The following is a 19,803-nucleotide window of genomic DNA, read 5'->3' on the forward strand; positions in this document are numbered from 1 at the left end:
GAGGATGTTGGAAGGTGTGATGAGATGGGGTAGGTTGGAGTGCCGTGCAATGTTTCAAGCTCGCACAGACAACGGTATATGCTGCAGTGACTGGTCCGGGGCTTTTCTCTTCCTTTTGTATACACGCAATCAGCTTAAAATCGGCCGCTCGGCCCGACCTCCCGCGCGCAGGAGATCCCTCTGCCCTGATAATCGAATCTCTGTATGGGGTGTATGAGGTGGGAGTCCCTCAGATCCAATTATGCGGTGGTTGTCGGCGGGAGTGGAGCCATACTTTTCCGTTGTATCGGGTAACATCGCCCGCTCGGTGTTGCATTACTGACATTAGCTGATCAGTATGCGCATAATGTCTTGCACCCACGCGATGCAATTGGCAGGCTAAACTTCGGGACTGGTGGGATTACTTCATTGGGTAAAACATTCAGCTTCCGTCTGTCTGCTTGCCGTGTGCGCATGTCGCTTGTTCTGCAGGATAAAGGCCTTGTGTCCTCCACACAATGGTTTTGGATGTGGAACAATACCAATCGTTATTATGATACTAAGATCGTGCGTAATCTTTGGGCATAGCACTAGTACACTATGGAATCTCGACGCTTGGCGCCAGCGCAGGGGAAAGGTGTGGACGTTAGGTAAGGACATACAAATGCTTTATTATTAGTCGTATCGCGCGAATTCTGTGACTGTTGGAGCAAGTAGTCTGGGATTAAATAGGCGTATCAAGCAGGAGCCAACAGAGCTCCATGTATCCATTATCGTTGAACTGGTGGGGAGTAACACGTACTTATATATCCTGGCGCGATGGATGGTAGACCTAGAGACAATCAGCGTGACAAATCCTCCATGTCATGCTGAACTATCTTGTAGTGATACGCTATATGCCACGAGTCAGTTCTCGCGACTGCCAATTAAGAGAGAAAAGCTTCACGAAATTAATAAATTCAGGACGGTTAGAAGCTTAAAGACTCTCTCCCCTCCACACCCACAAGCCTAATCACTATATACACACATTCGCTCCAACACACGCGTGCAATACTAAGGAGTGCTCCCTTAGTAAACCGGCACCGGCACCGCATTCAAGTCATAATGCCAAGTATCGATGGAAGCCTGGTCATAGACGCACTCCAACTCGTCCCCGTTCCAGAGGGGCCGCAGCGGCCACGCGCAGATCGGCTGCTCCTGGCCCTCGTTCTCGCCCTGCAGCACGGTGCCGTTCAGCGTGACGGGCACGACGCCGTTCTCGACCCAGTCGATCAAGACCTCGAGGTTCTTATTCGGGAAGGGCCCGTTGGGCATGGCGTCGTTGGTGGCGCAGTGGGCGGCGCCGGGCACGAGGAAGAGGCGGTACCAGTCATTCAGGGCGGCGGCGCTGGCGTTGTAGGAGAGGGCAGGGTACATGACGCTGCGGACGGATTCCCAGTAGCGGACGGAGGAGGCGGTGGGGATGGAGGCGTCGGCCTCGCCGTGGAAGTGGATGACCTTGCCGCCGGCGGTGTGGAAGGGGGTCAGGTCGGGCCAGGTGGTCTGCAGGGTGCTGTAGTACTGCAGGAGGCCAGAGATCATCCACTCCTTGAGGGTGTCGTAGGTGACGCCGGCCAGGCTGTCGAGCGTCGTGCCGTTCTCGTACACCAGCAGGCCGATGTGCTCGCCGCCCAGCTGGTCGATCTCCAGCCCCCACTCGCCCGTCGTGCTGTTGTACTGCGTCGCCGCGTCGTCGAACGCCGCCGCCGGCTGGTACGAGAAGTACACCCGCTTGCCCGCCGAGTCGTGCGCTCCGTCCAGGATCGTCTGCGCCACCTGGATACCCTGCGCCGACACCGTGCCGTTCTGCGCCGGCGTCGCGCTCGAGAACCGGCTGCCTGCCGTCGCGGCGCACGAGTACGCCTCGCCGATCAGGCTGCTGATGTTGAAGTGCAGCGCGCACAGGTCGGAGCGCGCCACCACCCCGTCCGTCTTGCCGTCGAGCGGGTCACACGCCGTGATGGTCGCGTTGACGATCTTCTCCAGCTCGCACGGCGGCGGGTAGTAGTCCAGGGTTTGCTCGACGACGTTGCTCCACAGGTGCTGCGTCTGTTGGAAGCTCCACCGGAAGGCTGGGTGAGGGTTAGCAAGTCCTGGACTCGGGAAGGGATGTTAGGGAGTGGGGAATGACCTACCTGGGGCGCCGATAGCAGCTCCATCCCACTCGTCGCCATACCGCTGGACCTGGCTCCAGCCCTCGCGACCGCCCTCGGAGCAACCCTGGTAGTAGGCGTACAGCTTCTCGTCGTCGGTCACATTGTAGACATTCCTGGTGAACGCCTTGCCGATCTTGGTGAGTTCCCAGTGCGCCTTGTAGGCGAACATGTAGAGGGTCTCGTAGTCGAGGGTGTAATTGGCCAGCAGCATCGCGGCATCGGCGTTGGTATCGAAGGATCCGAAGCCGCCGTCGGTGAGACCCGACGCGGCGCCGTAGATGATGCCTCCAGGAAGCGAGTTGGATCCGGAGTTGATCGCGTAGCCACCACCGCCTGTGGACAACCACCGGTTCTGGAAGATGGAGGGGTCAGGCAGCCAGATCTGGAGGTAGACCTGGTCGTCGCGGCCATTGTGCGAGTACGCGAAGGTGACATTGCAGTAGTCAATCACGGAGGAGGGGAAGAAGTCACTCGTGACGGAGCTGTTGGTGACGAGCGCGGTGGTGATGGACGAGGGGTCGAGGGTGATGCCGGGGATGAGGTCGGTGGCCGGGAACGCAGTGGTGGCGTAGCTGGTGGTGCAGATGTCGCTTAAGCTGGCTCCATGGGCGAGTGCTGCTAGCCCCGTCAAGGGGACCCAGACAGATGAACGCATCTCTGTATGGAGGGTGTGAGGAATGAAAAGAAGACGAAATGAGTAGAAAGATAAGGATGCTGGCGACAGAATGAACAGCCCTGACAGATGGGACAAACCGTTTTATATCATCTCGGGCTCCCTTTTCTGCCAATGCTCATCTCCCTTGGACCGAAGCTTGATGAGAAAAGTGCGATCGTCAGTCTAGCTTCGCAACTCCGACAGAAAGCTGCATAATGCCCCACAAACTGGTTCTTCATTTCTCTCCATTCCCACAGATCGTGGGTAGAACTAGTCCTTGTTGGGAAGTCATCGCCTATTCTCCGACGGTCAAGTCCACAGTGTCCCTCGGCTCAGAAAGATTTGACTTTGATGTCAACTGTTGAGCCGGCTGGTTTGGAAAAAATCTCCAACGTCACTCGCGAATGGAGTGAGGTACTATTCCTGAAACTCGGGGCGAAGGCTCTGCATTTCCGGAAGCCTTGGCCAGAGGGCGAGAGAGAGATTGCGCCGAGGTTGTGCTGAGCAAATCATACCCAAGCAGAGTGGCTCTGTCCAACCTCAGCTTGCGAAAGCTTCACCCTCTGTCATCCCCACAAAACCCTCCTGAGTCCGGGGTGATATGTGGAGAAGCGCGGGGTCTCCAGATTCAGGGAGTTCGCAATCCACCACAGGTTACGTACCACGGTTCCAGCCAGTTTGTAGGATTCCCAGTGCAATTGTTGTGGGGCAACAAATGTTCTTGCTGAAATCTGTCCATAGCACGGATTTGAGATTGTGGGAAACGGGGCGGCGGCAAGTCGGACATCGGAGGTCGGAGGTCGGGATAATGACGTTGACAACAGAGTAAAATTACAAGGACTACCAAGATGCAGGAGGTCTTATCTGTGGTGTGTGAGGCTTGTAACCTATTGCAAATTGGCACTAGGAGTGATTCTCTTCACCTATAAGAGCTTATGTCTGAGACTGATAAATTACACTACGGCGATATCGTGCTGTAGAGGACTTACTCAGCTCTGCGTACACAATGCACACTCACCATTTGTTTAATGAGCACGCACTCTTATGCTCCTGCCCGGTCATGATAGATCAACCCTTCGCTTGGCTAGCAGCAAGTCATTATGCCATGCATAAGATCAAGAAATCCAGTCCAGTCCGGTGATATACTTGAGCTGGTCTACGTCTTCCATGTTGGAGAAGTAGCAAAGTCGGCAGTTGGGACAGTGCCACGAACCCTATACTGTCTAATTCGATACAGCGAAACTACACGATCTCTTGATATATCTTGACTACAAGGAAATCAACATTTCAGTGGTTCTTCTATACTTAACCTGTTCAAATCCACTATCGCTAGAACTCAGGCGCAATCAAAATCACGAAGGCATATAATACACAAGGGGGTCATATCAACCCAAAGCTTACAACAATCACCCGATAGCCAGGCCCATGACACTCTACGCTCTTATCTTCTTCACTAAACCTTTTGAATATTTGATTTATTTTCACAGTCTTGGCTACGTCCAAAGAAAAATCATCTCCACCCAGAGGCACCCAGCCCCAACACGCCTACTGCTGCCCTAACGTCGAACTTACGCGGCGCAGCTGCGACGACGGCCTCCGCGGATCCGCGAGGGCGCCCGACAAGGCCTCCAACACGGGCTCGTACCACCCGTCCGCATGCCACTCTATCTCATCCCGGAAGACGAAGATCCGCGCCAGGCGGGAGGAGCGGTCATCGACGAACATGCGCACGCGGTCGCGGCAGATGACGACCGCGGCGCGGCGGCGCGCCTTGCCCTCGACGAGCGGGTACCGGCCCCAGCGCTCGCGCAGCAGACGTGCGGCGAGCTTGGGCCAGGGGCCCGCGGCCTCGAGATTTTCGCCATACAGGCGCAACGTCTCGATCGCCGTGCCCACGCCCTCGTCGTCGGGGTACAGGTCCGTCGTGACGGTGTAGGAGCACCGCTCGAAGAGACCCTCGGTGGGGGCCTCGGTGGGGGCTTCGGTGGCCATTCCGCAGGGAATCCTGAATCGGTCAGCTCGGTGAGATGGCTGTAATGTGCTTGTTCGGTTAGAAGTCGGTCTTGAAAAACCTGGGCTGGTTGATGCTGGTGACTATCGGGAGAGAGGAGCTGGATGTGAGGATTTGAGTAGGATTTTATATCTTCATGGTTGTGGGAAAGAGGAAGTCTGTACGATGCAGTTGCTGCATATTCTAGGAGATACAGTCGGGAGTATTTCTCGTTAATAAACACTTCGAATAAAGATCTTATCATACGTCTTGTTCCAACAACAAAAGTGGTTGTCAGAGTGCTTTATATCGGTACAGTGTGGTGAAAAGAAATGCATTGGGTGACACAAAGCTTCGCACGAAGTCTTTGTACCAGAAACTTTGACATGGGCGTCAAAGAGCTGCTGGCAAGGAAGGTAGTATAACAATTACAGTTTAAAATGACAGACACAGTCCCTTTGTTAGAGGAATTTTCAGAATGATTCAGAAGCAAAGGTAGTAATGATTAAGTACCTACCGACAAATTCTCTTCGTCGCAGAGCTCAAGAAGGGTGACTGAGAAGGGAAATCCATATCTTCTAGACACTGCTAGGTGTATGCCAAGCTTGAATCTACGGGCATATAAAAGTGCCTTGAATAGTTTACGGCCGCTGCTGTTATGCTCAATCATGCACAATATAAAGCTATAAAACAAGCATAGCACAGATACAAAGACAAAGACTGTAAAAGACAATGTAGTAGACATGACATGCCGTTAGTGGCGGGATATGACAATTAGGGGAGTATAATAGTGTAGAAGTGAGAGCTTAGGAAAAGGCTTTGGGGTGTGGCTCAGAACACGCACTTTTATGCTCACCGCACGCTCCAGGGCTGGACAGTAACTGAGCCAGGACAGTCCGGTAGTTGGGTAGCTTCCTAGCAGCTCTGAAGGAGCGTAGTTGTCATGTGACGGCGATGAAGCATTGTTTCAATCAAAACCCCCGCTTTCCCCTCTTCAACCCCGCACTTCCGTATATTGCGTCGGATGAGTCTTTATCCCCAAGCTTCGTGGCTAAACTCTGACCTGCAGCTTTGCCAATGCAAAGTAGCTCGAGCTCGTCGGTTCCCTTGCTGCGGGGGTGAAGCACCTGCGTTTGTCTCTATGGCGAGGTCGGACCGCTGTGTTCCTCTTCTTTCATCCTTACAGCTCCAGAGTCATGTAGAAAACAGTTTCCAACGACTACTTCCTTTTTAAAGGTTGATCTCCCCTCTAGTGACCGTGTCCTTGCTTTCTTATCTCCGCAAAGGACTGTCTATTCAATCGCCACTACAACAAACCCGGTATGGCCGACCATCAGAAGGCAGAAGTTCAAAGAGAATCTGACCATCAGTAAGCGAAATTCTCTCTGCACAGCGAGCAAACCCATTCGCATACCAAGCAGAACCGCCCGATCAACACACTTATATCAACCCGCTATCTTTCAAGATTGTCCGCGAAATCGTCTCCTCGACCGACTTGAGCACAATTTTGATATTACTAGTATCCGTCGCCTGGATCAGATGCGGGTAGAGGTTTAGGTTGGCGCGATTGACCTGATTGAATTTCCACAATATAAACTTTGCCGCCTTGTTGATGTCGGCGCCGCCCTTGTAGTCCGGGAAGGTTTTCTCAAGCGGCGATTGCGATAGCTTTTCTTTGAAGAGGTCGACCTTGTTCAAGAAAAGGATCATGCTCGTTTTCAGAAACCATCGCGAATTCACGACTGAGTCGAACAACAGTAGGCTTTCTTCCATGCGATTCTAAATCGGAAGATTAGTCTTGCCACAGTCTGCCATGACATCGAGGGCCGTACCTGGCTAGGGTCCTCCAGCAGAACCTGATCGTACTCGCTCAGCCCAACACAGAAGGCTATAGCTGCGACGTTCTCGAAACAATGGACCCACTTTTTGCGTTCGCTTCGCACGCCTCCAACATCGAATACACTAGATGAAATTCAGTCGCTGGACAAGTGTCAGTGCTTGGGAGGAGCGCGTACTGGAGGTTGGTATAACCGATGGAGACACGGGTTTCGTATATCCCCGTGGTCTTCGTGCGCGCACACAGTACATCCGCCTCCGTGGGTTGATAATCTTGTGCGGCTATTCGTTCTATGTTATCGAGAAAACTAGGTGCAAGTCAGTGCCTATTGGCCTGGTATTACTCATTCGGGATCCTACTAAGGTGCTGAATCCATCAAATAAAACTTCGTTCGTTGCTCCATAAGTAGAGGAATAGCGGGGTCATGCCACAGGGCGGATATCAGTGCACAGGCATCGTGCCTGAGAGTTTGATCCGGCAGCAGGCCCGTCTCCGACATTGGTAAACGGTACGATCGGGCCTCTTCACTATGCGGATGGATTCCCAGCTCATTCATTGCCGTAAATAGCGCATCGGCGCATTCCAGGACATTTTTGTAGATCGTCGTTCTGTACCGACTCAATTCCTCCGGTGTGTATCCTTGCATATACAGAACCTTCATCTGCTTGATGATTGTTGACTTGCCTGACTCTGCAGCACCTACGCAAGTTGTGAGCAGCAGAGTCCTCGAGAGTAGAAAGTACACTTACCAAGGAGAAGAAGCTTTTGTTCCGTCAGTCCGCGCAGGAATTTCGGCATGTTTCTGTGCTTGGACCGAGCCGCGTAATCGAGCAAAGACTGGCCGTTTCCACCTTTGTAGCTCAGGTTTGCCCCATGTTTGACCAGAAGCTTGATCATTTCTTCATTACCGTGCACTATTGCCGACCAAAGAGGCTCCTGTACAGCAGCTTCATGTTGGATCAGGAGTTCCGCCATCTCATAAAATCCCAGTTGCACCGCTAAACTAAGAGGTGTCCCGCATTTGACTGACACTAGGTCTGTATTGGCTTTTGTAGCGCTAAGCAGTAACGATGCCATCTCCGTATCATTACGGGCAATGGCGTGATGTAAAGGTGCGTATCCCACTGCGTCCATTAGGTTAACATCGCAGAATGTGACCAACGTTCGAACAATGTCGTGGTGCCCCAATTTGGAGGCTACATGGAGTGCTGGAAGACCCTCGTCTATCAAAGGTAGATTGCACACCTGCAATATCTCTTTCTTCCAATTCAGCGCGATGGAGAGAAGCGGTTCGTGGTTTTCTCGCACAGCCCATCCAAAAAGACTATGTAACTGAGAACGAAGGGAGCGGCCGCCGGGCTTCCATGGATGAAAGTTCCAGGTCTCATTAAAGCACGTCGCAAGCTTCTCGAATTTCTCCCACATTGGGGAGTCCCTCGCAAGAGATCTCGTTTGGCCGACCCAGTTCACTGTAGCATAATTCAGAAATTTGTACTGGCTTCGATCTGGGATAGTTGATGTGCGAATACTGCGTAACTGTAGGACTCTCTGGGGCTTGGGACTATCTGGTACCCGAAAAAGGTATCTCAGAGACGACTTCAACGCCGGGCCTGCAAATAGTACAGGGTCGGGGACCACGGCGTCTCTCGTTGCATTGCACTTGTGCTCGATCTGAAGGCTGAAGTTGGAAAAGCAAAGATACGCAATGCAGAATTCTCCGCAATTCATTTCTTCCTGTTTCTCATCGAAGGGTTGTTCTTGCAGGGCTCTTTGAGGTCCGGGAAGGCCGTTTTTCACCAGATACTGTTTGATCGAAGAGTGGGCGAATCGGACGCAGAGGTCTATCGGGTCTAGGACCACAAGATTGGCGCAAGATCCGATGATGAAGTCACGTTGGGGAAGCTTGTTGCTGTCAAATTCTGTGTCTTGTTTCTCAAACGCTACTGCCTCTCTTAACTCTTCGACGTGCAGAGGTCGTGACGCGAAGCCAACCCACTTCAGGACTTTCAATGCTCGTTTATCATGAGCGTTTATTCTATTGGCGCAATACCGATATGTTTCCTCGAGATCCTTGGGCAGTTGACGCAATGCTGAGCGGACTTCGGCATCTGTGAAACAAGTGCTCCAAAGAATCTCGAGCTGAAGATGGACCCAGAGGAACCTTGCATCAACACGTAAGCATAAAGGTTGAAGTTTGGGATCAAGAGGTCAGAAACATACATCCCGGATGATTCGTTGAATAGCACTTCCTTGATTTCTTCTAATAACAGGCGATCGTCTGTGAGCTTCCGGTACATGGACTTATCACCGATACTATAGTCAATGTAGGTCAGGATATCACTCATGGTGTTGTCGAAAGTGGAGGTCCGACCGATCCCAGGTATGAATGTCGCGATGTTGAGATAGCCTGGTATTTGGTCTCGGCTAAAGAGGAGAATACGTTGCCCTTTTAGCTCTCTTGCTCGAGAGAACAGTGAGCGGATGAACGTAAGCAAAAGCTTGCATTGTTCTTCCTCCATCGCATCAAACCCATCCAAGACATATGTGGCCATCGGCACTAGGTCAAATACTTGTATGAAAATGTCCTCCAAATTGTTGAAATCGGGCATTATCTTTCTTCTTCCAAAGAACGTTACAATCTCTTTTTTCAAGTGCGCTGGCCATGGTCCTGCATTCCGATGAAGGAATTCACCCAGTTGTCTTATCAGACTAGACAAAACTGAAGACGCCCGCAGAGTCTCATTGTGGTCATGTTCGCAATAAAAGAAGACGGTAGGAGCATGGTGGTCCGAGGGCTCGTATCGGATAGTTTCGATCACAGATGCACTAGCCTTCCAGTGTCAGCTCGGCCTCTCAAGAAGGGGCACAGTACAAACGCGATCACTGTCTTTCCAGACCCAACTGCATGAAAGTGGCAAGTCAGTAACCAGCGAACCACATCTACTTGGATGCTTACTTTTCCCAGTGCACCATAACTTGTTCGAGCGTCTCTCCAACCACGCCTTGAATTCGTGATTCTCCAAGAACCATTGAGTAGTACCTGTCAGTCTTTTGTGCGCAAGCCTTCTATGAACCTGTTCGTGCTGGTAGCTAGAAATCTGCTCTAGGAGCTCCTCCTGTTCGTCTAATTCTTCAAGCAATCAACAGCAGCTCAGCCTGAACGTGGGAATCAATCTCACCGTTGCGCTGCGAACTTACACTCTGAGACGAGCGCGGGGTCGGCGAGAGTGCTCCAAAAAGGTATGGTACTAGCAGAGCAGATCAGTCAAGAGATTGCCATGTCACGCCAGGAACAACCTACTGTTGCCGGTGGAGAGCTTTGATGGTTCGTCCTCGACTTGTTTTCCATGAATAATGGACAGCAATTCCTTGGTGTAGGCGGCGGCGACGGCCGCCGCATACCCCTGCCACTCTTTACTCTTGTGAGAGTCTGAGTAGTCGCAAATGCCTCGAACAACTAGACACGGGAAGCTGTCCATCAGGCCTGCTGCCTCCATCTCAAAGCAAAGTATGCCAAGTTCGCGGGCCAGCTTGTCCCTCAAGCGACCGTCCTTCATGACCTGATTCGCAGACGCGATAAGCCCGTAATGAATCTGCGGATCCTGCGAAGCGCGAATTGACCGCTTCCTGCGTCTGTTGAGATCACAATCCGTACAGTTGTTCTCTGGATTCACGTGATCATATTCGGAATCGAAAAGAATGTCGCGGTCAGCGCCAGGGTATGCGAAACAAGAGGATCGGGCGGCTTGCGACACAAGCCATGAGATTTGACTTGGTCTGGTAAAGTGCGCAGCTTGCAATCGAGAAATCGCGGTGAGAAGGATAGGCGGAGGCTTGTTGAGTACGCCTTGTCGAGCAAAGGCTCCCCCGGCCAACGACTTTCCATAATCATATTGTACAATGCCACCATAATCCCTTGTTGGCTTGCTGACAACCACATCTCCCAGTCTAACATCATCCGGCGTTCCAGGGACTCCACCGCCAATGCCCACCATCAACCCGATTCGAATCGAGGGAAATGTCAGGCGGATTTGGCTCGCAATGGTGGCGGCTGATGTTGTGCCATACACACCGGAGGGAAGGCAGGCGATGACCACGTTGTGCACATGAATTCTGCCAAGTATGTAGGTGTTGTCGTCGGTCGGTTTGGTCGGCAAGTCAGGGTGTCTCTCGTCGAGCATCGCGGCCGCAGCTGCCATCTCCAAAGGCAGAGCGGAGATCCACCCGATCGTGTAATCATGGTGATGGAGAGCTGCTGGAGTGGTTGTCATAATTATAGGATGTCATGTCGTCATTGCTGGATCAAGATGGGTGACAGACATGTGTCTGCTCAATTCTTCTGGAGGTTGTGTTTGTGAAGAGAAGTTGGTGAAGTCAGGCAGGAGGGGGAAGGAGGGAGGATTCAGCCTCGTGTCTCATGCATGTTGCATGCATGCTATAGACAGATGGTGGCCTCAGGCTCTAGTTCGACCCCTCTCAGGCAGCATCAACTGCGCCCCGCTAACGTGGCTTAACGTGGCTGAGCACGGCCGGATCGGGCGGATCGGTCCGACCGAAAAGTTAGCCCGAAGCCGAAACAATGACAGACACCGCTTATCAACCGCTATCTGCTTTTGCGGGGGTGTCTCTATGACCACATCCAGTACATAAACTCCGAGATCCCCTCACATCGCTCTCTGCTCGTATAGTTCATCCTGCGTTGTCGCTATGAGCAGCTTGAGAAGACAAAACACACGCTGAAAGTCCTGCAAATGACCCAACTAACCGATCCTCTCCCTCTTCAACCTGCAGATGTCGTCTCCGAGACTGCGCGAGCCATCGATGATGCGAGCGAAGAACTGCGCAAATTGAGTCTCGAGGTGAGTTACCTCAACATAACCCCGCTGAAGCTCAGACCAGACAATAACCAACCCGTATCTCCAACAGCTCTTCCACAACCCCGAAACTGCTTTCCAAGAAGTCAAAGCTAGCAAGCTCCTGTCCGACTGGCTCGAGCAACGCGGATGGACCGTCACGCGCAATGTCTACGGCATCGAGACCGCCTTTGAGGCACGCTTCTCCATCCGGGATGGCGGACGCACCGTCTGCTTCAACGCCGAGTACGACGCCCTACCCGGCGTAGGCCACGCCTGCGGCCATAATCTGATCGCCACCTCCACGCTCGCATCGGCGGTGGCCGTTGAGACCGTGATCAGATCCCGCAACCTGCCCGGAACAGTCGTCGTGATGGGCACCCCTGCCGAGGAGTCGTACGGCGGGAAGTGGATCATGGCGAAGAACGGCGCGTGGCGGGACTGCGACGCCTGTGTCATGACGCACGGGATGCCGGACTTCAGCACGCCCGTGTGCATGACCAAGGCCTCGTGGAAGCTGCGGGCCAAGTTCCACGGCAAGTCGGCGCATGCAGCGGGGGCGCCGTGGACGGGGCGGAACGCCTGCGACGCCATCGTGCAGGCGTACACAGGGATTGCGTTGCTGAGGCAGCACATTGAGAAGAGTGAGAGTATCCAGGGATGCATTCTGGAAGCGGGGAAGGTGCCGAATCTGATTCCGGATTATTCGGAGGGGATGTTTAGTGTGCGGGCGCCGACGGTGAAGCAGATTGAGGCACTCCGGGCGAGGGTGGAGCCTATCTTTCACGGTGCGGCCGCTGCGACTGGGTGCACGGTCGAGTTGGATTGGTACGACTCTCGTCCTGGATCATCAGGAACGTGCTGATGTGAGAACCTAGGTTCGCTCTTTATGAAGACGTCGTGACCAACGAGACCCTCGCAGAGCAGTACAGGCAGTACATGATGCAACATCTCGGCCTAACTCCCGAGGAGATGCTACCTATAGCGGAGGCGAAGATAGCCCACGATTTGGGTGGGAGCTCGTAAGTGCTTATCATCACCCTCTTCAATGCCCTGCCACTCACCTCCTGTGACAGGGATTTTGGCAGCTGTTCTTACATCTGTCCTGGCATCCAATCCGTCTTCAACATCCACGCGACCGATCTCCCCCATTCGACAGGGTTCAGGGAAGCAGCGGAAAGTGAAATCGGGCATGTCGAGGCACTGCGAGCAGGAAAGGCCAACGCGCTGATCTGCATCGATGTCTTGCTTAATGACGATTTCGCGTTGAGGATGAAGGGGGATTTTAACAAGACAATGCAAGCTGCTGGACGCTTTCAGTAGTTGCGGTCGGATCACCCTTCATTGTCTATGTATATACCATGGATAACTATGTACAACATTCTTTTCCATCAATCTCTCCTGGACCAGCACTCTAGTTGATTTTCGTCCTTCGTAACACTGGCGCACATCTTCTTGAATCATTCATCCAAAAGATTTGGAATGTCAAAAAGAGACTCGCCCGCATCTTGATCTATTCCTCCCACAAGACCTTCTGGGGGTAGAGAAGTCCGCATCACCTGCTCCAGCACTCGCAACCCGTTTCGAGCTTTGGCAGCAGATTCCGCAGTCCCGGCCTCTTCCAGCAGCTGGACCCCCTGTCGTAGTCTCGAAAGCACCAGCCCGCAATTCACAGCTCCACTAGCAACCTTGAGAGCTTTGGACATGAACTCTATAGCATAGTACGTAGTCACGAGATTATAGTCTCCCGAATACGGCAGCATTTGTCGGAATTCTTTCGACTCAAATTGAGTTTGGAGCAGAAGATATGCGCTGTCCAGAGCTTTCTGAATGAACGCCATCCTGTCGGTATCTGCGCTTCCGTGTTGAGACTCCTTCCCGTGCAAAGCAAGACCGTTCACGTAACTAAATTACCAAATCCATTAGGTGTTGCAACATTTCAGTGGTATTGGTAAACACACATCTTTAAAAAAGCGTAGGGAACCATAAAGCGATTCCGGTCTTGCTTCTTAGCAAAGGTCTGGTAGAGCGGCTCCATGCTGTTGTTGATATGGTAGAACCAGCGATCAATTTTCTGATCAAGGGCTCTCAATTTCTGAGCAACACTATCAGGGAGTGGATCGAGTCGCAATTCTGCGCTGGCTATTTGCGTTTTGGCTTCGGCTGTAGATTGTCAGTTGGTTGTCGTCGCCCTGCGGCGGGAGGACCTCATACCGGTAATTGAAAACCCCTGCAAATACGCGCAAAGTCGGTAATCCACCGGTCTGCAGTGGGGAGAAAGTAGAAGCTGAGAAGCAACAGGCAGGTAGTCCATAATATCGTAAAGGACAAATGGTCGATCAAGATTGATCCTCGAAACCGTCAGTCTACAACTCAGCTTCTGATGGCGTTCACGCTTACATTAGGTCAAAGCAACACAAGGAGAACCACGTTCTTGCTGAGCTGACCAACTCTGCTGTGTGTTCGACAGAACCATCTCCCAATTTTAGCGCGGCCGCATTCAAGCCTAGTTCCACGGCGACAGAAGCTACATATCCCCATAGACGATGCCTGCCAGTCCAGGCGGCGAGAAGCATCATGGCCTGGACAGTGTATAGATCTATGGCGCCAGAGAACGTGGTGCTAATTATCTGATCTGCTGCGACAAGATAGGTGGCGTGATTCTCAGGACGGACTGCCCTGGATGCAATGACGCAGATCAGTGTCGCCATCAGAGGTTGTTTGCGGATGACGTGCGCCGCCGAGTAGAGCTGGTCATCCATGAATGCAATGACTGTCCGGCAGTGCTCATCGAAGCTGAGTTCCACGTAAGCATATACGTACACGAGTCTCTAGTGAGGATCCTGGCAGAAGCCGTATACTCACAAATCATAAAGCTCTTCCCACTCATCCTCAGTAACCGTACCGCAGCGCACGATGTCAAATGAGGCCGTATCCTTGGCTCGATTCGCAGCGAGCAGCTCATCATTCGACAATGACACCTCACACCCATTCCTTGTACTAGATTCCAGCCGGGCGCACAGTCGAGAGACGGTGCTTTGTAGTTCTCTCAACTCTTTCTGGTGCCTCTCCTCCAAGCTATTCATCCGCTGTTCCAAAGCAGACCATTTACCACTGCGATGTGAGCAAGAAGTTCATGGCAAACGCAATCATGCTAAAACTCACTCTAACTCTTCAGCAATGTGCCTAGACCTGCTCGAGGCACGCGATGCCCGGGGGTTCACAAAGACACATTCAGCGCGGCTCGCTTTGCACCTCGCACAAGGGACTTTGCCGGGACCTCCACATTTGAGCTTCTGTCGTCGGCAACGTAAGCACGCCGACACCGATCTGATTCATTAGTTCCAGGACGAGGGTGTAGGAGCGAGAAGCAATGTTCACCTGTTTGCAGTGTCCATCGCCTCGACTCGGAATGTTTAATTGTCGCTGGTCCGGATGGTGTCGGATAAACAACACGATAAGACCGGTAGGCCGATAAGTGCTTCGGGGTCTGCATCGGTCGGATTTTTCGGCAAGGACAGAAAATCGAAAAAAAAAGGAAAACTCAAGCTAGCATGTCCTGGTTTCGATCCAGGGTCCTCCGGGTTATGAGCCCGGCGCTCTTCCCCTGAGCTAACATGCTGAATTGATATAGGTAATCTTTTTATTTTGCAATCTACGACAAGTCCAAGTCATTGTCCACTTTCTTTATGACATTTTGTCTAGGGTGTTGTTTGAGCTGAATTGCATGCAATTTTCATTCTCCAGTCTACTCAAATTAAAAGTCCTTTGTGTAGCCTCTTCCACCACATCAGAACAGTCGCTGTCCCAACTTCAAAATATCGGCAATTAGAGCCCCCTGCTGACCCACGGAAGGAATGCGACCAGCGATCCAGTTTCGTTGATGTTGAGATGGAGTGAACTGCCCGGCATTTATGAAGGGCCAAAAAAGTAGGTGTGCACCGGCATCTCCTGGAATACTTGGATCATTATGCCTAAGACGCTTGAATGGGTTTGAGATCCCTTGTGAGCCGCTGCAATTAAGCAACTCCAAGTGATAGCCACAGTGCTGTGGGGCTGTTGCGCATATGTCCGAGCTCAGTTGATACAGCTTCTTCAAGGTTCGCTGATGCTGTATCGGATCAGCCATCATGCAGGGCTGTGCAGATACCGTAATTTTCTCGAATTGTTGGCGAATCTCATCAAGCAGAATCATCCGGCATGCTCGAAGGTTATTCCAGTTGTAAGCGATCCATAGGTCTGGGTAGACATGGAAGCTCTTCCCAAAGACCAACTCTGACCTCTCTAGCAGCTCAAAATTCTCAAATTGCCAAGAGGACGGAAAGGTGTCCGCTAATGAAGCCAGCTCACTATCAAGTGCTTGCGCGGCGATGAGTATGCTCTGTGGTTCTCGTAGCCTTCCCGATCGTATGTCAGCACGAAATTCGGTCACCTGGATGATCATCTCCGACATCCGCCATGCAGGATTGCTCGTGGTATCAACACATTCCAAAGCCTTTTCATGCAGTCGGACTAGATCACGCGGTATTGTAACCGACAAGATAATGCAATGTACCGAGATACATGCGAACAGGTGATGAAATAACTGCCGTCTCGGACAAGACGAGATAGACTCGACTCCTCGCAGACACAACAGCGTCGCTGCGCCTTTCACATGCGCATAGCGGTTTGGAATAGTTCGCCTGGTCTCAGCGGTATGAGACTCGTAAGAGACGAGAAGCAGTATCGAAATGACGATCGCATCAGTTGCCGCGTTTGCTTGTGATGACGAGAGTGCTGAATTAAGAAATCGTAAGGATCGGACATATTCATATCTTGCTTCGCTCAAGATTTCGGGATTTTGATACTTGTGAGAGTAGGCCGCGAGCCCGACTGCACTCAGACTGGTGGCAACCATCGGTTCTCTCAGCACCTTCGCGCTGAATGTATAAAGGTATTCATTATAGCCCCGGATCGCTCCGGACGGTCGCAAGACATGGTTTGCTAGGTAGTATTCGGTTGCACGGCAATGTAGAGGCTGCACTACCTCCATCGGGATACTTAAATCCAGATCGAGGTACTTCCTCTGAGGTATGGTAGAGATTTTTTGCTTCGCATTAGAAGATGAAATCCTTGATGTGGTTGTGTGCGATGAAGTGCCTTTGTCTGTCGCTTTTCTCTGCAGGTCACAATATATAAACATTCGATGAATGGAGTCCGCGTCCTGCGGGCACTGCCAGCCGGATCGAGCACATTGTGTACAGGCTGGACGCAGCTTATCACACTGCACAGAATTCACTCCATGAGACTTGTAGATCGCAGAGAGGCAAGATGGGCTTACTTTAATCTTCCGCTTCCTGCAAGTTTGGCAGCCTGTTGACAGCCGTCCGTGGCGAACCATTATCCCACATGAGGCCAGTATTGTGGAACATCCCCCCAAGACGTCAGCGCAAGTGATGATTATATTGCCTTTGCAACTCGAAGAACAGATTGCAAATCATTACAAATACGGATGATGATGTGAGCTAAGGTTCTCATGATGACAACTGGAATCCTACTCCGAGAGTAACGAGACTCGGCACCTGCGGGCAGCAGTGGCACTAGCTCTATTTGGAAGGTATTGCGAATAAGCCAATCAGCGCTCTGTACTGCGAGTGTGAAGATATTCAAATCTATGGAGAAGGAATCTGACGACCCCTCAATCGACGGTCCATGGACATATAAAAACCGTCTCATAACTGCTCGATTGCTTCAAGAGAACAATCAAACTATCATACCGAGTCACCTTTCCCACCTAGCATACACAAATCCTTAACATGTCATCTGATAATAGAAAGGTCTTGGTGGTTTTTGGAGCCACCGGAACCCAAGGTGGCTCAGTCTTGAGAGCCATTCTCAGCGACCCTGATACCTCTCGGCAGTTCAAGGTGAGAGCTATCACCAGGGACCCTTTCAAGCCAGCTGCGTTGGCCCTCGCTCAACAGGGTGCAGAGGTTGTCAAGGTAAGCTTACACATCTGCCGATACATTACCATGGCTCTAACCACAAAGATCAGGCAAGCCTCAACGAAAAGGAAGAAGTCTATGCCGCTCTTCAGGGCGCCTATGCGGTGTACCTAGTCACCAACATGGAAGGCTTTGATTATGCTGCAGAGACAAGGCAGGGGAAGCTTGTGGCTGATGTTGCAAAGGTAGGGTCAGCCTCTGGTATCCGAGGAATCGAACTAATCAAAACAGGAGCTGGACATTAAGCACCTGATCTGGTCAAGTCTGCCGCATATTTCGCAGAGTAAGTCACCTCATACCTCTTCTTCAGTAGTGAATCAATCCAACAGTCGCACTCGATTAATTGTCTTGCTACTTGAAATAGTCACCGACAGTAAACTCACCGGCGCAGTTCACTGGGATGGCAAAGCCGTTGTTAACGACTACATTCGGTCTCTAGCGATCCCTCACACAATCATCAACATTGGAGCTTATGCGCCCTTCATTATAGATTTCTTCCTCGCTCCTCTGTCCACTGAACCCCCAACTTTCAGCCTGTGCTTGCCGGAGCCTGCCAACATCACCACCGTGCTGCCTGTAGTTGACGCAGCAGCCGATGTCGGCAAGTTCGTGAAGGGTATTCTGCTTCGCCCAAAAGAGACGATTGGCAAACAGTTGGATGTCGCGGAAAGATACTACACCGTCCGAGAGATAGTGGAGACCTTGAACAAACTGGGCAGGTGTGTAATCTTCCAGACCCTGCCCAAGGAGACGTTCAAGGCTGCACTTGCCTCAAGGGGACTACCTGAGTTCTTTCAGGAAGACTTGTGCCAGGTCTTCCAGTACATTGAGGAGTATGGCTACTTCCATAACAACACACTTGAGGAAGCTCGCGAGGTAATACCCTGACAGAGTCTGGTGAAGAATGATGTGATGCTAATCTTGTATCATGACTAGATTGCAAGCGAACCACTGATCTCGTTGGAGGAAGCATTTAGACGCCATCTCGAGCCTGTCAAGTTGGGAGTCAAATAAACAGCTTGGGAGTCTTGCATTGGAGTGGAAAAATGCTCAGTACCGTGAATGGGTGAGTATTGACTGGATGGTATTTGTGGAATTCATTTGTTGGAGTATTTTGGGTCTTGCAGGTGTCGGGCGGTTAGCATTTAGATTAGAAACTGGATGCTTTTCTGCCTTGCTGCCTGGCTGCCTTGTGGGCTCACTGGTTTGCTGTACAAAAGATCACGTCGTGATATTATGTCCTCTGGCTTCCGGGGAATGCGACCCAATCGTGGATGCCTTTAAAGCCGGACAAGACGCCTCGCAAGATACCCCAGTTCCAAGGTCGGCGAGTCTATATTTAAGCATGAACCAACGGAGTCTCTGGCGTGGTCGTGATACGTAAGGCTTCGATCACGTGCAAAGCGAAAACGGACTAGCGGGGAGGTTGTCTACGTAAGACACCCGGCCCAGGAGACGGTGGAGTTCGAGTCTTTCTTTACAATCTCCCACGGTCCTAAGCCTTCAAAGCGTGTTTCAGCTCTCGTTACCCCTATTGCAAGAGCATGCTACTATATCGGTTGTTGATATTGTCTCCTGGCTGACAATGACCGGCAATGAATGGGGTGGAGTTCACAACATCACAGTTTCAGACATTCATGGGGCGGCGGCTGAGGGCTGTCAACTTGCGATGGGCTTATCTGTAGATCCTGTGGGTAGGGAACGATGAGCAACCATCTCGGGGTGGCTTGATCAGTTCATTGGGTGGGAATCTGGGGAGGATGCATGTTCAAACGTAGGCTCAGTGGCTTTCAGCGTCAAACGAACTCATGTACCGAGTAGTATATCGAGGGAAGATCCACCGCGTTTCCACTGTCCACGACGGCACTTTCCCTCTTTGAGCCGAGCGCCTCATGCCGGCGGAAAAGTATTCAAGAAGACGTTGACTTTCCGCTCTGCAACATGCATCTCTCGAGCACGCAAGCCGCCCAGTCATCGTCCAGTCAAGCTTTTGCACCAGTTCATGGCCCCATGGCCCGCGAACAATTACATAGCAAAGGCTGTCGTCGTCGGCCAACAGTTCCACCCACCCCGCCAATGAGAGCTTGGACACCTAATATGCATACGTCCTTCATTTCACCCGGTGGAGGCGCTTTTGATCAGAGACGAACTTAGTCCCAAGGACGACATATTCGCTGTTGCCTTCGCACGCTGCGCCAGCCCCCTAACAGCCCACCTGCGCCTTGGTTGCGCTTGCCCATAAACCTCCGGCACTTCCCTGTCCTCGCTCCAGCCATCGGACTTTCGCTCTCTATATCTCTGACGAAATCC

General features: G+C 51.9%; 9 protein-coding genes and 1 non-coding gene across 10 annotated transcripts; 2 read left to right on the forward strand and 8 right to left on the reverse strand.

Annotated features, from left to right (window-relative positions):
- Positions 1-1,047: 1,047 nt before the first annotated feature.
- Positions 1,048-2,829, reverse strand: BO72DRAFT_464876 (tannase and feruloyl esterase family protein; the record flags this gene model as incomplete). The annotated part of the gene is made up of 2 exons (XM_040946663.1): positions 1,048-2,090; positions 2,154-2,829. 2 exons carry the CDS (start codon positions 2,827-2,829, stop codon positions 1,048-1,050), a joined length of 1,719 nt encoding a protein of 572 aa, XP_040806003.1.
- Positions 2,830-4,374: 1,545 nt separating this feature from the next.
- BO72DRAFT_454800 (uncharacterized protein) lies at positions 4,375-4,821 on the reverse strand (the record flags this gene model as incomplete). The annotated part of the gene is made up of 1 exon (XM_040946201.1): positions 4,375-4,821. The coding sequence occupies one exon, from the start codon at positions 4,819-4,821 to the stop codon at positions 4,375-4,377; it is 447 nt and encodes a 148-aa protein (XP_040806004.1).
- A 1,438-nt stretch (positions 4,822-6,259) lies between these two features.
- On the reverse strand, positions 6,260-7,454 carry BO72DRAFT_464877 (guanine nucleotide-binding protein subunit alpha; the record flags this gene model as incomplete). The annotated part of the gene is made up of 5 exons (XM_040946664.1): positions 6,260-6,598; positions 6,652-6,781; positions 6,835-6,963; positions 7,016-7,355; positions 7,406-7,454. 5 exons carry the CDS (start codon positions 7,452-7,454, stop codon positions 6,260-6,262), a joined length of 987 nt encoding a protein of 328 aa, XP_040806005.1.
- BO72DRAFT_137686 (uncharacterized protein) lies at positions 7,350-9,207 on the reverse strand. Its single transcript, XM_040939147.1, has 5 exons — positions 9,028-9,207; positions 8,877-8,969; positions 7,902-8,817; positions 7,406-7,780; positions 7,350-7,355 (listed from the first exon to the last, which is right to left on the reverse strand). The coding sequence occupies exons 2-4, from the start codon at positions 8,951-8,953 to the stop codon at positions 7,688-7,690; spliced, it is 1,086 nt and encodes a 361-aa protein (XP_040806006.1). The 5' UTR covers positions 8,954-8,969; positions 9,028-9,207; the 3' UTR covers positions 7,350-7,355; positions 7,406-7,687.
- A 161-nt stretch (positions 9,208-9,368) lies between these two features.
- On the reverse strand, positions 9,369-11,042 carry BO72DRAFT_137646 (5'-methylthioadenosine/S-adenosylhomocysteine nucleosidase family protein). Its single transcript, XM_040939146.1, has 4 exons — positions 9,958-11,042; positions 9,836-9,904; positions 9,613-9,786; positions 9,369-9,557 (listed from the first exon to the last, which is right to left on the reverse strand). Exons 1-4 carry the CDS (start codon positions 10,925-10,927, stop codon positions 9,472-9,474), a joined length of 1,299 nt encoding a protein of 432 aa, XP_040806007.1. The 5' UTR covers positions 10,928-11,042; the 3' UTR covers positions 9,369-9,471.
- A 247-nt stretch (positions 11,043-11,289) lies between these two features.
- On the forward strand, positions 11,290-12,859 carry BO72DRAFT_419870 (M20 family metallopeptidase). Its single transcript, XM_040942682.1, has 4 exons — positions 11,290-11,515; positions 11,583-12,337; positions 12,388-12,531; positions 12,586-12,859. Exons 1-4 carry the CDS (start codon positions 11,408-11,410, stop codon positions 12,830-12,832), a joined length of 1,254 nt encoding a protein of 417 aa, XP_040806008.1. The 5' UTR covers positions 11,290-11,407; the 3' UTR covers positions 12,833-12,859.
- Positions 12,860-12,910: 51 nt separating this feature from the next.
- On the reverse strand, positions 12,911-14,935 carry BO72DRAFT_523880 (Zn(II)2Cys6 transcription factor). The gene is made up of 7 exons (XM_040949812.1): positions 14,891-14,935; positions 14,675-14,839; positions 14,375-14,623; positions 13,910-14,305; positions 13,724-13,860; positions 13,471-13,672; positions 12,911-13,414 (listed from the first exon to the last, which is right to left on the reverse strand). The coding sequence occupies exons 1-7, from the start codon at positions 14,905-14,907 to the stop codon at positions 12,970-12,972; spliced, it is 1,611 nt and encodes a 536-aa protein (XP_040806009.1). The 5' UTR covers positions 14,908-14,935; the 3' UTR covers positions 12,911-12,969.
- Positions 14,936-15,059: 124 nt separating this feature from the next.
- BO72DRAFT_t17 lies at positions 15,060-15,131 on the reverse strand. Its single transcript has one exon. It is a non-coding gene; the product is annotated as a tRNA-Met (tRNA).
- Positions 15,132-15,227: 96 nt separating this feature from the next.
- On the reverse strand, positions 15,228-17,025 carry BO72DRAFT_137725 (Zn(II)2Cys6 transcription factor). Its single transcript, XM_040939148.1, has 2 exons — positions 16,830-17,025; positions 15,228-16,772 (listed from the first exon to the last, which is right to left on the reverse strand). The coding sequence occupies exons 1-2, from the start codon at positions 16,887-16,889 to the stop codon at positions 15,300-15,302; spliced, it is 1,533 nt and encodes a 510-aa protein (XP_040806010.1). The 5' UTR covers positions 16,890-17,025; the 3' UTR covers positions 15,228-15,299.
- A 238-nt stretch (positions 17,026-17,263) lies between these two features.
- Positions 17,264-18,822, forward strand: BO72DRAFT_443999 (NmrA/HSCARG family protein). The gene is made up of 5 exons (XM_040943717.1): positions 17,264-17,490; positions 17,544-17,678; positions 17,725-17,776; positions 17,858-18,369; positions 18,430-18,822. The coding sequence occupies exons 1-5, from the start codon at positions 17,305-17,307 to the stop codon at positions 18,505-18,507; spliced, it is 963 nt and encodes a 320-aa protein (XP_040806011.1). The 5' UTR covers positions 17,264-17,304; the 3' UTR covers positions 18,508-18,822.
- Positions 18,823-19,803: the final 981 nt, after the last annotated feature.

This window comes from Aspergillus fijiensis (assembly GCF_003184825.1).
Source record: "Aspergillus fijiensis CBS 313.89 unplaced genomic scaffold BO72scaffold_3, whole genome shotgun sequence".
NCBI classification, from domain to species: Eukaryota; Fungi; Ascomycota; class Eurotiomycetes; order Eurotiales; family Aspergillaceae; genus Aspergillus; species Aspergillus fijiensis.

Coding starts and splice junctions, on each gene's coding strand:
- BO72DRAFT_137646 (XM_040939146.1), bottom strand. CDS start 10,927: ATGACAACCACTCCAGCAGCTCTCCATCACCATGATTACACGATCGGG. Junction 9,787..9,835: donor TGTAAGTTCGCAGCGCAACG/GTGAGATTGATT, acceptor GATTGCTTGAAG/AATTAGACGAACAGGAGGAG. Junction 9,558..9,612: donor GTTATGGTGCACTGGGAAAA/GTAAGCATCCAA, acceptor ACTTTCATGCAG/TTGGGTCTGGAAAGACAGTG.
- BO72DRAFT_419870 (XM_040942682.1), top strand. CDS start 11,408: ATGACCCAACTAACCGATCCTCTCCCTCTTCAACCTGCAGATGTCGTC. Junction 11,516..11,582: donor TGCGCAAATTGAGTCTCGAG/GTGAGTTACCTC, acceptor TATCTCCAACAG/CTCTTCCACAACCCCGAAAC. Junction 12,338..12,387: donor TGCACGGTCGAGTTGGATTG/GTACGACTCTCG, acceptor GTGAGAACCTAG/GTTCGCTCTTTATGAAGACG.
- BO72DRAFT_137725 (XM_040939148.1), bottom strand. CDS start 16,889: ATGGTTCGCCACGGACGGCTGTCAACAGGCTGCCAAACTTGCAGGAAG. Junction 16,773..16,829: donor GCAGGAAGCGGAAGATTAAA/GTAAGCCCATCT, acceptor AATTCTGTGCAG/TGTGATAAGCTGCGTCCAGC.
- BO72DRAFT_523880 (XM_040949812.1), bottom strand. Junction 14,624..14,674: donor CACATTGCTGAAGAGTTAGA/GTGAGTTTTAGC, acceptor CTCACATCGCAG/TGGTAAATGGTCTGCTTTGG. Junction 13,861..13,909: donor TTGTGTTGCTTTGACCTAAT/GTAAGCGTGAAC, acceptor GACGGTTTCGAG/GATCAATCTTGATCGACCAT.
- BO72DRAFT_443999 (XM_040943717.1), top strand. CDS start 17,305: ATGTCATCTGATAATAGAAAGGTCTTGGTGGTTTTTGGAGCCACCGGA. Junction 17,679..17,724: donor TTGTGGCTGATGTTGCAAAG/GTAGGGTCAGCC, acceptor TAATCAAAACAG/GAGCTGGACATTAAGCACCT. Junction 17,777..17,857: donor TCTGCCGCATATTTCGCAGA/GTAAGTCACCTC, acceptor TACTTGAAATAG/TCACCGACAGTAAACTCACC.
- BO72DRAFT_137686 (XM_040939147.1), bottom strand. CDS start 8,953: ATGTACCGGAAGCTCACAGACGATCGCCTGTTATTAGAAGAAATCAAG. Junction 8,818..8,876: donor TTCAACGAATCATCCGGGAT/GTATGTTTCTGA, acceptor TGTTGATGCAAG/GTTCCTCTGGGTCCATCTTC. Junction 7,781..7,901: donor GGAAGAAAGAGATATTGCAG/GTGTGCAATCTA, acceptor TAATGGACGCAG/TGGGATACGCACCTTTACAT.